Raw genomic sequence first — 15592 nt, 5'->3', positions numbered from 1 at the left:
TTCAAACATTTCAAAATGTGATGTTATGAGCATGTGTTTTATAATGAAATACAGGACAGTAGCGTTTTAATGTGCCTATAACAGCTCATCAGCAGGTAAAGAAATGAGATAAAGAATTTCTACCTTTGATATAGATATTGATTTAAGTGTTTCACTTCTCTTTCAGATGATATTTTACAAAGGTATTGAAAGAATTTGCTATGGCTCAACTGATATTTGCTATGCAAGAGCAACATTTTATAGTATAAAAGAAAGAATTTACCTGATCTAGCTATAGGCTGACTTGACTCCACATTCCCCACTGACATAAAATGTAAGGATGGAATGCCACAACTCACGAAATGTGGAACAAGTTATTTTCTCAGGGAGATGCAAATGAACAGGAAGAATGATGCCAAAGACAGAATTATCTCGACCAAGAATTCCTTCAGCCGTGTCTGTGCACTGGACAGTTTTCTGAGTTCGATAAAGCATTAGAACACAATGCTTGTTTGGAAAATTCTGACCGGGGACTACATCGATATCATTCCTAGCCATGCTTTTCATTTTCTTCCACTTTAACTTTTTAAACCCTAGGGCAATTAGGTGAAAAGCCAGGTCTTTTGGGTGGATATTAGCATTAAGCTCTCTACTCTGTCACTTGGAATTATGTCCCAGAAAACAGCTCCTAATTCCATTGTGTATTGTCTTCTAAGATAATAATTGACAGATTTTGAGGTGTTTTTTTTTCCTTGAAGCCTCTCACACTTGCTGACATTTTCACTAATCACTAATGGAGTCCTGCCAATTGAAAACATTTGATATATGATTATTGCAAGCCCTTCTTCTCCAATTAGACTGGTTGCTCTAGTGTCTCTGAACACACACACACACACACACACACACACACACACACACACTCTCTATTGTACAGCTGTTATTGATTCGTCTTCCTAACTTCTGTCTACCAGCCTAAATCCTGTATATCCTGCAAGCCCTCAATCAAGCAATGTCATCCTATGAGCCATCCCCAAGCTTCCCCTACAGTGGATTTAACTTCCACTATACCTGAAATCTGCAGAGTCACATCCTTAGGTCCAGACAAAAGAATGCCTGCCTTGAGCTTTGGGCTTTAGAGAGCCCATCTCTGACTCCCTCTGGATGTGTTCCTTTCCGTGAGGCAGAGTCCACAGGACTAATATAATAGCCTTGCCTGTAGCCTGTGCATTTCCTTACAGATCCAGCTCTCAGACCCTGGATATATCCTGCCCCAAATGGCCACACAACTATTTTCAGGGCCTTTAGACCTGTTTCCTGGGCCTATTCTCTCAAGGGCAGACCACATCACAGGTGTGTGCACTCTGAGGCACAAGAAGGGACAGCTGTCTGTATGTACAGTGATGAAGTGTTCACATGTATTTGCATGGCCCTTCAAGATGTGGGACGAGGGCACTGGAAAGAAAAGAAGGAGTAGCCAGTGGCCAGGGCCAGCTCTCCCATTTCACCATGTTGAGCCATTCTGCTTAAATCAGTGGGCCCAGGTGTTATTTTCAGGTCATTTTGCAATTCCTCTAGCTGAAGACATTGTGTTTACATTAGCTATGGAATTTGAACCACTCAGAATTAGAAGTGTGTTTTACTTTAAAGTAACACAAATAAGCAAAAAGAGAAAGAACTAATAAGACAAATAACAAGAAGTTTGTTAAGCTTCGTAAGATATAATCTTACTCAGTCCTAATAACCACCTGGAGTTTTTTTAGTGTTTCCCTTTAGAATTTAGGAAACCGAGGCTTAAAAGACCTGAGTTTTGCCCTGGTCTCTTAAAAGGGTAGGGACAGCATTTTTATGACTCCACAGCCTACTTTCTCTTCACCCCACTTCCCATGGGTCTAACTCAACACCTCTGGGACATCCATGTCAGCTGTTGACCTTAAACAAAAAATCAGCCAGATATTTCTCCAGTAAAAAGAGTTTATTTGAGAACAACAAAGATTTTCCATTTTGAGCATGCAACCGTGGCAGGTCATGTGCAAGTCTGCTAAAATAAAGAAGAAACTCTTATAGTGAGGAAGAGGAAGTTGGGAAGGCTATTACAAAGAGTTTTCCTTGTTGCTTCATAATAGATACAGGACATGAGAGCTCCCCCTTTTGGCCTCCCTACTTCATTTTAAATGAGATTTCTATTTATTAATTTATTATACAACTATTCTTTAAAGAGTAACCAACAGATGGACAGTTTCCTGTTTGTAGGTCTATGATTAGCAAGGGACACATTGGTTCGGAGAGTTAGTTTCTCAAAGATTGATGTTTACAGACCAAGAGCTGATTTGAAAGACCTACCTGGTAGCATAGGGGCTGGAAATAAGGAGCCACTCTTCCAGTCTTGGCACTAGCTAGTTAGTTGCAAGGGAAGGGGGAGAACTGTGAGTATGCTTGTTTTGGGGAGGGGGCGGGGGGTTGGGGATGGGAATTCTAAAGACTTTTGTACACATTGACCTCGCAGAGCTGAGCAATTTTCAGTTGTGCTTCTTGCTGATGACAGTTTCCCTTAACCACCATGAAACAGATCTTAATCAAAAACTCCCATTCAGGGTATAAGGTTAATGAATATGAAACTAAACCATAATATCTGCCTCTGGAGAATAGGATTTCTGAAGGACAGACATTATTGTATACATATCTGGTGATATGATGTAAAAGCCATGGGCATCATAGTTCAGCCTTCACTGGAGGAGACTGAATCCCAGATGGAGCAAATGACTTAATTATTCAAGTGAACCCAGATTTCCTGTCTCCTCACCCAGTATGCTTCTCGTACAATATAAAATTCAATTTATGAATGGGCAGGCCATTTGTGTATATATTTGAACAATATATTAAAGTCACATTTAATCATATTAAAGTCTAATCCAATGTGACAGGTGTAGGTACTATCCTTATAGACGTGGATAGTGGAGTGGAACTGCGTACAAAAGAGAAAAAATCTAAATATTAGGTCTTCAATGAAGCAAGGTTCTCTGGTTCTCCCATGGGCATTCCTCCAAGGCATTTTGCAATATATTACTTAAAAGAGCCTTCCAAATATCTCCCTTAGAAAAGGTAATATTATTAATAAACTCTTGTTCAAGGGAAGGAATTCGAGTGCATACCACTGCTCAAAGTTATCTTTTTGTAACTAGGTTTAAGGGAATCTAGTAAATATTTTAAGAACAGTGTGTTTTGTCTCAATCAATAGAGATGAAAGAGATGAGTTAGGGGGTGAGAATCAGAGTGGAGAAAGTGTCTAATACTTTCCCGATATTCCAAAACATGTATGTCTTAATTCAATTCTAAGTTAAACAGAATGTGGAATCTATCAGAAAGAAAAAGTAAGTAAGACCAGTAATGTTGGCTTTTTATACTCTATTAATGAATCAAAGAGAATTAAAGAGAGTTAACTCTCCTTTAAAGGATACATTTTCTTATGAAAACTGGAAAAGAATGTGTGGCACTTTAAAAATACTCAACCATAGAAGAAACTACAGCAGGACTATAATGCTTTTTAAACCTATTTGTCCAAAGAAATAAATAATATTTAATAAGGTTTAGATATGCTAACTTTATCTTCCTGGAATTATAATTTGATTAGTCAGGTTTATTGAATTTTATCTGATTTTAGTTGCATCTTAAAACATCTGCAAATAATATAATTTACCTGCATATTTGGCATAACAATATGTTTCTTCCTGATTTTAACAGAACTTAGTCCAAGTGCTAACCGAATCAAGCTGTTCAAAAGGACATTTTTCGAACACACACAGTGTTATTAATATATCTAAGGAATGTTTTTCGGTTTTTCTTTACTTGTAAAGTCAGATCATTTAAAGAAGTTATTTACTACAAATAAAAATTCCCCTGCCATCCCCTCTCCCTCATACACCTTTTTAAAGAAAACCAAGAATCCAAGCCACTCCAGGCAAGAGGGGGAAAAAAAATGCCGCTATGCGCATGTGCTTGTGCTGCAGAGTAAAAGCGTAACTGCAGGAGATCCGCTACTCGCTCCTCGCTGGGCTACTGCCTGCGTTACGTCAGCGAGAGCTGCAAAGTTCCTTGCGGTTCTTTGCTAATGTCAAGGAGCTGAGTATTAAAAGGGTGAATGTGGAGTTAGTTGTTGGTTAGCTGTATTTTTTTTTCTTTTCCTATTTCACTCTTTATTTTAAAATATCCAGGTAAAGCGACAGAGAACCAGGAGCTTAAAGACCTCAGTGGTGGAGGGGTGAGTCAGCGGGTGCAAAAGGACCAGGACTTGGTTCCTCGGAGAGACGGAGAGACGGTCCCCTCTCCCTGAAGAGAGGAAGCGACAGAGCTGCTGTGGGACCGAAACCCTGGCCGCTCCCGGCCGCGCGCGAGCGGGTGGCTCTGCGTCGCGCTCCAGGTGAGTGCGCCGCGACGCGGGGAACTGGGGTCCCTGCCCCGCCCCCCCCCCGGCCGATGTTTCGGGCAAATCGCCCTCCGCCACCGGGTGAACGCAGCCCCCACGCTCTCCGAGCGCCTCCCGCTTCTTTCTCCCGCTCTGGTACCAGCATTCCCGCCGCATCTTGTTTTCCTTAAATATTCTGCGAAGTTACCTCCTAGTTAACAAGTGTGTTTGACCCCGTATTTATCGCCCCGAGGTAGGGAATAGGAGTTTCCGCCGGTGCTTGCTTTTAGTACCACCTGTGAACTCTTGAACTTGTGATTTTCACAGTAGCCTTTGCCCGGGGGTCCCGCCTCTGGGCCTAACCCGAGTCCCTAGAAGGCAAGATGGGTCCCCACTCCTCGTATTCTTGCCTGAGTCCCTGAGGGCGATTTGCAGCTGTGGAAACCTAGGTATCCTATGCTGACCGTGACCCGCATTCCAGACTATCCTGGGCGTCTCGTGTCCGCTGGCGCGCGGGCTTCGTTTTTACGCCTACAAAATCCGCAGTGACTGCCACTTGCAAAGCCCCTTCTGCAGAGTGACGCTTCCTCCCAACCCTCTCAAATTCCCACCCCCACCCCAGCAGCCCACCCGGGTGTGGCTGGAGGCTCGAGTCCTCCGCGACCGCTGACCCTGTGGTTTTGGAATGGAGTCCTGAGCCGACCTAGGTCGCGTTCAGAGCTCGCGACCCGCTGGGCTTTGCTCGGGACCTGGCTCCCAGGCCGGCTTGGCTGGTCCACAAACCTGCGCGCTCCGCACACCCAAGTGTGAATTCCTCCGGCGCGAGCGTGCGGTCCAGGGTCGCGGCGGTTCCCTCTGCCCGGCAAGGCCCTCCAGGTGATTGCGAAGCAACCTGTTCGAATAGCAACTGGGCAGATCCAGCTGTTCCCACCGGTTCGGCTCCGTGCGACACACTCTCCAGACGCAGTCGCACATCGCGGGCTTCGGGGATTTTAATTTCACCGTAAGGGCGCTCGCCATCTGGCCATCAGGCGCTGCAGTTTGGGCTTTATTTGCTTCGGATTTGAACACTGCTAGAGGCCTCGTGGCAGAGCGCTCCGGAGCAGCTTCTCAGCGGCGGGGACACGGCGCACGGTCCCCTCCCGCAGCGACTGCGCTGCGGCAGGGCCAGCTGATCTCGGACCTCAGAGTCGGCAGGGCTCCCAGCCGGGTCTGAACCGTCGAGCCCCGCGCGGCCTCGGTCCCCAGGACTCCCGGCTTACACCCTGCCTTTCTCTTTGCGCTCTTTCAGGACAAGGACACACAACGCTCCTCGGCGCCTCAGTATTGGCAAACATGTCACATCCACGTCTCCCGACCTGCGCGCCTAGAAGCTGAATCTAGCGCGAGTCCACCGCGGACCAGCCCTACTGTGGGTAACTGCGGGCTGGGAGAAGCGCCCAGATGTCAAAGGTCCCCGCCTTCGAGAGTCGACGGCAGACCTGTACTTGCCTGTGGTTTGCGGGGAGACTGGCGCTGGATTTTTGAATTCCAAATTAGGTGCAGAATGCTGAATCTTCTGATCAGGGCTGATCAGACAGTGCAGAAAAGCTGACTCTCGTAATTTTGGGATTGCATTTTGCAACTTGTCTCCTCCAATTTGGCTCCAAGCCTCGGGGAGGCAGGCAGTTGGAGCCTGCGGCCAACGCAGCGGGTGGAGGGGGTCCGCAGGCAGCCCCAAGCACCCCTGGCCATGTTGCCTTTAATGCCCTGCCCCTTTGCAAGGCCTTCTGAGGGTTTCCAGGACTGGCCTGGGCTGCTTCCCACCCTCGAGCTCTCTGTCACCCCCAGCCAACCCCAGCGGGCTAGGCTGTCGGGAGCTGAGACCTTTTGACTCTCTGCTTCCTCGCTCCAGCCTCCACCCCCGCTCGGGGGTGGCCCTCGAGAGCCGGGCTTTGCCCGGCCGGGCAGAGACCATGGTGTTTTTCTCTGGAAATATCTCTGACAGCTCCAACTGCACCCACCCAACAGCACCGGTGAACATTTCCAAGGCCATTCTGCTGGGGGTGATCTTGGGGGGCCTCATCATTTTCGGGGTACTAGGGAACATCCTAGTCATCCTCTCTGTGGCCTGCCACCGGCATCTGCACTCGGTCACTCACTACTACATTGTCAACCTGGCTGTGGCCGACCTTCTGCTAACCTCCACAGTGCTGCCCTTCTCCGCTATCTTCGAGATCCTGGGCTACTGGGCCTTTGGCAGGGTTTTCTGCAATATCTGGGCGGCGGTGGACGTCTTGTGCTGCACTGCATCCATCATGGGACTCTGCATCATCTCCATCGACCGCTACATCGGCGTGAGCTACCCCCTGCGCTACCCCACCATCGTCACCCAGAAGAGGGGTCTCATGGCTCTGCTCTGCGTCTGGGCGCTCTCCCTCGTCATTTCCATCGGGCCTCTGTTCGGCTGGAGGCAGCCGGCCCCGGAGGACGAGACCATCTGCCAGATCACCGAGGAGCCGGGCTACGTGCTCTTCTCTGCACTGGGCTCCTTCTACTTGCCGCTGGCCATCATCCTCGTCATGTACTGCCGGGTCTACGTGGTGGCCAAGAGGGAGAGCCGGGGCCTCAAATCCGGCCTCAAGACCGACAAGTCGGACTCGGAGCAAGTGACGCTTCGCATCCATCGGAAAAATGCCGCGGTAGGAGGCAGCGGGGTGCCCAGCTCCAGGAACAAGACGCACTTCTCCGTGAGACTCCTCAAGTTTTCCCGGGAGAAGAAAGCGGCCAAAACACTGGGCATCGTGGTCGGCTGCTTCGTCCTCTGCTGGCTGCCTTTTTTCTTAGTGATGCCCATCGGTAAGTCTAGACTACACTTCATCTTAGTATTTAGGGTCTTCACCCTCCTCCCCTTCTGCTACTCCAAACTCACAGTGGGGGGTGAAGAGAAAGAATCTGCATTTCAAACAGCAAAGCTAGGAGGGAAGTGAGGAAAGACTTCCTCATAGAAAAGGGAATTTTCATTCTCTTTCTACTCCAAACTCATTTGTACTGTATTATGTCCTAGGGCACTCATTCAGCTGCTGTAAAGTGTCTTCCAACTGATGAAGATTAATTGGTCTTTTTAATAAGAACATCAGCTTTTCTCAGTGCCCTTAATCGTGTGTTTAATTTAAATGCATCCGTCCTCCTTCAAGTCTCAGAGTCTCCACCACACAGTTAGGCAGGGGCTGTGGAATGCCACTTCCACCTCTGCTTCTAAGGAATGCAAATGCTCTTGGCCTAAAAATAAGCATCATGCTTATTCTGAACAAATGTGTAATTTTCTTATCAGATTAGATTATTTCTAAGGGTTAGCTGTAATGATTTGCTTATGTTTTATATCTGTTAATTTTATATTCTGCATTCAGTATTTAAGAAAGTATAATGAGCCAATGACAAAAAAAAAAAAAAAAATGATTTTGTGTCCAAACCAATTTAAGCTTTAAGGAATTCAACATAACATTTCCAGTAAGTACTTTTCCCTGTACTTTAATAGTAAGTATCAAAGCAAACACTACTTTTATCCAAAATCATTTGGAAAGTTGCAGATGACACTGTTTGAAAATAATACAGTAATGTTACAAATCCAACATTTGCAAATGCTGAATTAGCCATTGTCAAAACTAATTATCTCATTAGCAGTATCAGCAAACTGATCTACTTGCAATCGTCATCTATGGATGAAAGGCAGTCATGAGATCCCAAAATGGTTGTTAGTTATTTTTAGTTTGTGAGCTCAAATATAGACCCACGCATTGGTTGTCCGCTAACTCTGGTAAAAGTTATGATAAACAAAAAATTATGATAAAAGTCTGTTTCCAGCACTTTGGAGCCACATTTAAATGGCTTGTGCTTAAAGTGGTTTAATTTACAACTCGACGTAATCTTAGCAGCCATTATTTTTTGAGAACCAGCTTTTGTTTCAGACATTCAACGAGGCTTTTTATTTCATTAGTTCTCTCAACAACTCAGTGAGGTATGCGTTATTATCCTGAAATCACAGAGAGAAGGGATTCTCCAGGTTCTAAAGTTTCACTGCCTAATTCCATAGCTACCAGCCACATGTGGTTATTTAACGTGAATTTAAATTGAAGAAATTAATATTCGGTTTCTCCTTTTAAGTGCTCGATAACCACAAGAGGCCAGTGGCTACTGTTTTGGACAGCAGAGATATTGGACATTTTCATCATTGTGGAAATTTCTATCTGACAGAGCTTCTCCAGAGGCCCTTTAAGTTCACTAGCTGGCCTTCCATTGTGCCTGCCCATCCTGATTAGTTACTCTGCTCCTGGAAGTACATCGCAGATTTGAATTTATTTAAATAACACTTTTTACCTGAACTACTACTACCTGCTTACCTACCTTCCTACATCCCATCTCTTACTTCTTCCTGAAGTTTGCACATTTATTCATGCATACATTCACTCATCGAGTTATTTACTAAATACTTGTTCTAAACACTTAGGATGAACAAGGCAGAAAAGTTTCTGACAGTAAGATGTTTGCATTCTTTTGGGAGAGATAGACATAAACAAATATACGCTAAGAATTCAAGATTAATAAGCACTATTTAAAAAGTCAACAACATAAGAGACTAGAGAGTAGCGGGGAAATGGGGATGAGTGGTCGGGAAAGTCCTCTCCGAAGAGATGATGTCTGAGCACACACTTGACTGAAGTGAGGAGCGAGCCTGGCAAAGTCTAGGAGGAAAAGCTTTCTGAGCAGAGGGAACAGCTAATGCAAAGATGGGAAAGAACCTGACCTGTTCAAGGCAGAGCAAAGAAGCCGGCATGGCTGAACCACAGAGAATGAGGGGGAAGACAAGTTCAAAAAGAGGCTGAGGCGATAAACAAGGTCAAGAGAATATTTTTCTAATTGTGATGAGAAGCCATCCAACTGGAGGGTTTTTAGAAGATGAGTGGCTGGTCTTATATCTTAAAGGATCTTTCTAGTTACTGGGTAGAAAGTGGGCTGTTTAGGGGTGAGAGTGGAAGCAGAGAGACCAGGTAGGAGGCTGGTGGAGAAGTCAAGGGGATAAAGGCCGTGATACCTCCCATTCAGGTGAGACAGGCGGAGGTGATGAGAATTGATCACATTCAACACTCATTTCAAAGTAGAGCTGACGAGTTTGGACATAGAGTGGGAGAAAAAAGAGGAATTGAAGATAACTTCCTGGTCTGGGGTCTACATAACTGGTAAATGGTGCATTTTACTGAGTCTAGGAAAACTAGAGAATGACAGGGTTGTAAGGGGCTAATGGAAGTATGAAGGACAAGTGTTTATTTTGTATAGCCTATATTGAGAAGTGTCTCTTAGGCATCTAAGCAGAGATGTTTAGTAGGCAGTTAGATATATGAATTAAAGCTAAAAAGGGAAGTTAGGTTATTGTATAAACTTGGGACACATCGAGGTATTTAAAGCCACAGGAATGGAAGGAGCCTTGGGGCATCCTGGATATTTGAAGGATGGGAAAAGGAGGAGAACTGATTGGCAAAAAAAATTGAGAGGGAGTGGCCAGGGAGTAGAGCATGGTGTTTCCAAAGCCAAATGGAAATGCTTTGAGAAGGCAAGACTAATCAACTGCGACACATACAGTTCCCAGGCCCCATCAGAAGAAGATAGAATTCACATTGGATTTGGCCATGTGGAGATCCCTGCAGATATGAAGAGATCCTTTGAGGATTTCAGTCTCAGTAGAGTGATGGAAACAAAATCCTGGTCATGTGCATTATAGAGAGAATGGAAGAAAGTAGACAACTCTTTGGAAAGGGTTTTCAAGGCAGTGGAGCAGTGAAATAGAGTGTAGCTGAAAGAACCTAGAGAGAATTTTCAAAGGTGAAAGATTGGCTATCATTTTTATATTCTGATAGAAATGATGAGGTAGAGAGATGCTGATGATATAGGCAAGGAGAAGATGAGACTCAGTTCCCCAGTGGAGGGTTGGGAAATGAGAGAAATACAGAAGAGGAAGAGAGGTAAAGCTCTCTTTGGAATATATTTATATCTTTAAAGAAATAAGTAGCAAGATCACCTAACAGAGAGGAAGGAATAGGAAATGATGGGGGTTTAAGGGGCAAAAGAAGATGCAAAATATTAATCTTTCAGATGACAGAGTAAATAGATTATGGAAATGTAATAGAGTCACCAGGAATTCTTGAGGAGTCCTGTTGAGACTTATGACCATAAATTTAAAGTAAGACCTGTCAAGAAGGTTGTATGTTACTCATTAACAGTTAAGAAGCTAAGGATAAGGATTATAGGAATTGTTGCTGATTACTGACTAGATCTAGGGGCCGTGGTGAGGAGCGGGTGTTTGTGCAGAGACAAACTGGATCAGATTAGGGGTCATATAGGAGAGGTGGTAGAAAAAGCTCGGGTGATGATAGGTGACTAGGAGTTTGGGACTTCTGGTAGTGACTGAGGATCAGGAAGATGAACACAAGGGTCTGGGTCTTGAGGTCCTCTAGGGCAGAGGTCCCCAACCCCCAGGCCACGGCCCTGTTAGGAACAGGGCCACACAGCGGGAGGTGAGAGGCGGCTAGCAGAGAAGCTTGATCTGTGTTTGCAGCCGCTCTTCAGCGCTAGCGTCTCTGCCTCAGCTCTACCTCAGATCATCAGGTGTTAGAGTCTCATAGGAGCACTGGTTCTTAGCGCCACAAAGGTTGGGGACCGCTGCTTTTGGTGAAGGTGGACTCTGGTGTTATCAAAGCCTTCCTCTTGAATCTGCTTTCTTGGGGAAGATGGGATGAAGATGTTATAGTGCAGGGGAGTTGTGGTAATGCAGGAGCTCCCAGAATCACTGGGCTTCCTTTAAATCCTAATAATGGGGTGTGACAGGAGAGAATTTGAAAATTTATACTTAACAGTATCTGACCAAGCTGCTCAGTAGGCGAAAGACCCCTAAACCTACCAAATCTATGGTGCACATTTTTTTCTTGACACCGAACAAGTAAGAGACTAAATCTTCCAAGATTTATTGACTGTATAGTAAGTACTAGGTACTGAGCTAAACATAATAAAAAGATGACTAAAGCACATTCCTGGCCCACAAAGGCCTCACAGTCTAGTTAAGGAGACAAATAAGAACGGTTATCACAAGTCTCTGAGATTGGTCCTCAAAGTGGTATTATGAGTGCTAAGGAATATAACAGTTAACCCTGTGTAGAGGCCACCATGGAAGCTTCTAGAAATATCCCCGTTGCCTAAGTAGGGACTTGAAGGCTGACTACTTCCAATGGGCCGTTAATGAGATTTTATTTCTTTTTAGTTAACTATCTTAAGTACATTTTTCATGCAAAATGTAAACAGAAGAATGAATGTGCCATTATATTATCACACAGAAGGGACATGGGCTCTTAAGTATTCTCTTGGGAAGGAGAGGTTATTGGTCTGCTCTAGGCTGCCAGAACAGTGGGATTAGGAACTAAAACGAGGATAGATATGAATGTGGTATATAAAGCTGAAAAGTGAAGCACCCACATGCTGAGGACCCAGCCCAAGATAACCCGTTGAGTGAGTGCTCTCCAGTTCATCACCAAAGGCTGTGAAGACGCTGCCTCCACACTCCCTCCTCACCAGCCCCTTCTCACGAGGGCCGAGTTGGTTGCGGACTGGACTATGTGATTGCAGGTAGGAACCTGACTTGCCTGCTCTCAAATCTAAGTCTTGTTAGTCTTGTTTTCTCTTTGTATTTCAAATGTTTAGTTGAGATTCAGAACCCTTTCATGGGAAGGAGATTACGTTTGAGTTTATCAGCCATTTATACCTTGGAGTGAACGTGTTTTTCTAAAAAACAAAAACAAGTTTTGAACATGGAGATGAATAGAGAGAATATGAAGATGTTAGCCTTCAACATATGAAAGAAGGAAGGATAAAAAATGTGCCTCCCCCAGAAGCCCTGGCATCTGAAGTGTGTACATCATCTTTGCCTATTTTACCCTTTGGTCTGGAGCCCACTATTCCCAGAGGCAGTGTGCGGGTGAAAAAGGTGTAGACCTGAGATTTCAGCTGAGGCTTTATAAAATAGAGGGCATTATACAAGTCAGCTTGTTATTTTATCAGACTTCATGTGATTCATAGACCATTACTGACATACATTGACATAAGATTGTTGCCATGAGCGGTAGATGCCCCTGGAGGCCTGAGAAAGAGAAAGCATCAGAGAGAAAGAGATGAAGGGAGCAAAATTTACTTAACATGTAATTATGCGTCTGACCTCTGGATACGTTATCTGATTTAAATATAAAATAGGCATTATTATTGGACCTGACCATTGCTATTATCTCCAAATCTAAGGAGGCAGCACTGGGCTGAGCCGTGGCTCATGTGGACACAGAATATTTGAGAATTATGTTAAAATAAAAAAGATCACAGATAGCATGGTGGTGAGCAGGGGGAATATGTTTGAAAGAGATATTTGAGGAAGACAGGTATAGCAAGGGGCTTATCAGGTGGTAGCAGTGAGGCAGAGAATGATTCATTCATTCATTCATTCATTCATCCATTCATCCAAATTTCCTTGAGCATGTACTATGTGTCAGGCAGCTAGAGAACCACTGTAGATGAAGGCAAACAGGTCCCTGCCCTAATAGAGCTGAAAATGCACAATTAAATACATAGCAAAGTTTCAGATGGTGATACATGAAAAACAGCAAGAAAAAAGGGCAAGTACGTGTACTGACATCTAAATGACTTATGATGGCTCCGACTGTTATAGATGCCCAAGATAACCAGAGATTGTGTTGCTTCCCTGCAGGTACAAAGGGATCAGGCCCCTGAGTCACATGGAAAAGGTTAATCTCTTAGAGATAATTGTGTGGAGAGAATCTAAGAGCCATTATAATTTTAAGATAAGAGACTGTTTCTCAGTTACTCTTGCTGCACCACAATCCATCTCAAAACTTAGTGGCTTAAAGCAATACCATTTTATGGCTGGTGATTCTTCGGGTTGAGCATGAGCTAAAGCCCATCAGAATGGGTGGCCTCTCTTCCTCCAGTGGTCTAGGCCAGCTTTCTTACAGAGTGCAGTTCTCTCCAAGAGAGCCGGGGCAGATGCTGCCAGGCTGTTGAAGTGCTAGACCCAGAGCTGGCCCAGTGTCACTGCTGCCTCATTCTGCAGTGAAAGAAGGTCACAAGGCCAGCAAGTCTATAGGTTCCGGGAAATAGATTCATCTAATGGGTAAGCAACAAAGAGCTGCATAGAGGGTTGGAGGGACTCCTGTGGCCATCCTGCACATCTGCCTCACAGCCATTTCGAACGACAGTTCTCTTGTAAATTGCTTGTTAGTTTTTGAGAATTATTATATTTTGGACTTTGTGCAACGTACCAACTGAAAACAGTTGGGGTCCTTGCCTTCCTGTAGGTTTCTAATCTTTGTGGGGAGATAGTCGTTAATCAGATAATCGCATAGAAATCCACGACTGTATACAGTAAAGAGGATGTGGGTGGAGCCTTGGAAATACATACTTGGGCGAGGCTGACCCTGAGCTGGGAGGACAGAATCGTTTTGCTGGGAGGGAGAGCTTGACCTATGAGCTGAGATCTATAAAATGAAGGGTGTTCAGTGGCCAAAAGGGGGAGGGAGGGAACAGAATGGCAAAATTCTGACAGGGCTTGCCTGATATCCATGAGGATTTTCCAGAAGGCTGGTGTGGCCAAAACTGAAAGGCTAAGGTGTAACTGGTGTCAAATGAAGCTGGAAGAGAGGGTCCAGATTAAATAAGGCTTTAGAGCCACTTTATGAGTTTTGGTTTTTATCCAAAGATGATCAGGAACAGGGATGACATGATCAAGTCCACATTTCAAAATATCAAAGGATTAGTGTAAAGAAGACTGTGGCTAGACCACTTGGGAGACCTTTACACAGGACAGGTAAGAGGTATCTTGCCAAGATAATCCTTCTCAATGTGGTTGAAAATATTTATTTCCGTGAGCTGTCACAAGGTTCTGGAATGCCTCTTTTGTCATTGCCTGCAGAGTACATTTATGAGAAAATCTTTCGCTGATCATAAATAGTATAACCAGACTTGGCTTTAAATTAATTTTGGCTCTTTCCACAAGATGAGTCTGTCAATGGAGATTTACCATCATATTTAGAAGAATGTACTGCAGGCTCAGAAGACATCCACAATGATTTCTAACAATGCTTTGAACAATAGCTCAGTTTTTCAAATCAGGCTACAGACGAGCAGGTCATTACTTTGAAGGAGACAGCACTTAGTGACGAAGGCTTTGTTGTGTTTTGTTACTTCATGGTTTCGGGTTAGGATGTGAGGACGTTTTGCTAAGGCCTTTTCCTTGTCTAGCAGGTTCACTGTCTTTTAACCCTGCTATTTGGTTTGCCAGCTGGGCATTTGCATAGTGGCTTCTCATTTTTAAATTGCATATTTCTTTACTATTTAAAAAATTTCTCCCATATTTTTATTAGTAATTTATATTTTGTCTTTTATGATGTGCCATTGCTATCTGTGCTTTTTTGGTCACATTTTATAAATCTGTTTCTTTTTATTTCTTTTCTATTTGTAAGCTCCTTTTACACATTGAAGGTATTAATCATTATTTTTTGTATATACTGAGTTGCCAGTTTTCTCATGCTATGCTCAGATGTGCTGAGAAAATGTAACTATTTTATTTTCCAAAACCAATGTGATCTTTTTCATAAACAACCATAGAAACACACACACACGCACACACACACACACTTTAACTAAATCCAAGAAAGCTCAATCAGATATGATCATTTAAGCAATGTCTTTATATACTCAGCCTCTTTTGGATAACTCCTCCTTTCGAATTCACCTGCTAAGTTGTTGCCCAGGCCCAGAGCCACACTCAGCCTCCTCGTGGAGTGGAAGGGAGATGGATTAGGGCCCTCCACTGACCCTTCTTTGTAATTTTTAGTGTCCTGCACTGGGGAGGATGGTTCAGTCTAGTGACTTGTCTCTGAGCACTAGTCCCAGCCATCATATTCTTGTCCCCCGATGAGTCTGAGCCTGCTCCCTGGGCACCGTTGCCCCCCCTAATGATGCAGCTCTACTCAGTTCTTACTGTTGCAACGGACCCTCAAGTTTTGCCTGAGGCTCCATTTGGAGTGACACCTGATCTGCTGCCATTGGCCAGGGAATCACTTTGTCTCCCCAGCTTCCATAATCACCTTTTACAAGCTCCTGAGCCAAGTCCTCAGCAACTTTCCA

General features: G+C 44.4%; 1 protein-coding gene across 4 annotated transcripts in view; it reads left to right on the top strand.

Moving 5' to 3' along the window:
- The first annotated feature begins 4033 nt into the window (after positions 1-4033).
- Positions 4034-15592, top strand: part of ADRA1A (adrenoceptor alpha 1A) — a 79766-nt gene continuing 68207 nt past the window's right edge. For 3 of the 4 annotated variants that reach the window (XM_016154299.2, XM_016154298.2, XM_016154297.2), the window contains exons 1-2: positions 4034-4393; positions 5670-7216. In XM_016154299.2, coding sequence (XP_016009785.1) covers positions 6334-7216 — 883 coding nt within the window. In that variant the 5' untranslated portion in view covers positions 4034-4393; positions 5670-6333. Of the gene's footprint in view, positions 4394-5649; positions 7217-15592 lie in introns of those variants that run through there. The other variant, XM_036233631.1, reaches the window with a different exon arrangement.

Source organism: Rousettus aegyptiacus, unplaced genomic scaffold (assembly GCF_014176215.1).
Source record: "Rousettus aegyptiacus isolate mRouAeg1 unplaced genomic scaffold, mRouAeg1.p scaffold_m13_p_16, whole genome shotgun sequence".
Taxonomy (NCBI): Eukaryota; Metazoa; Chordata; class Mammalia; order Chiroptera; family Pteropodidae; genus Rousettus; species Rousettus aegyptiacus.
This window is presented reverse-complemented; position numbering and strand designations above follow the sequence as displayed.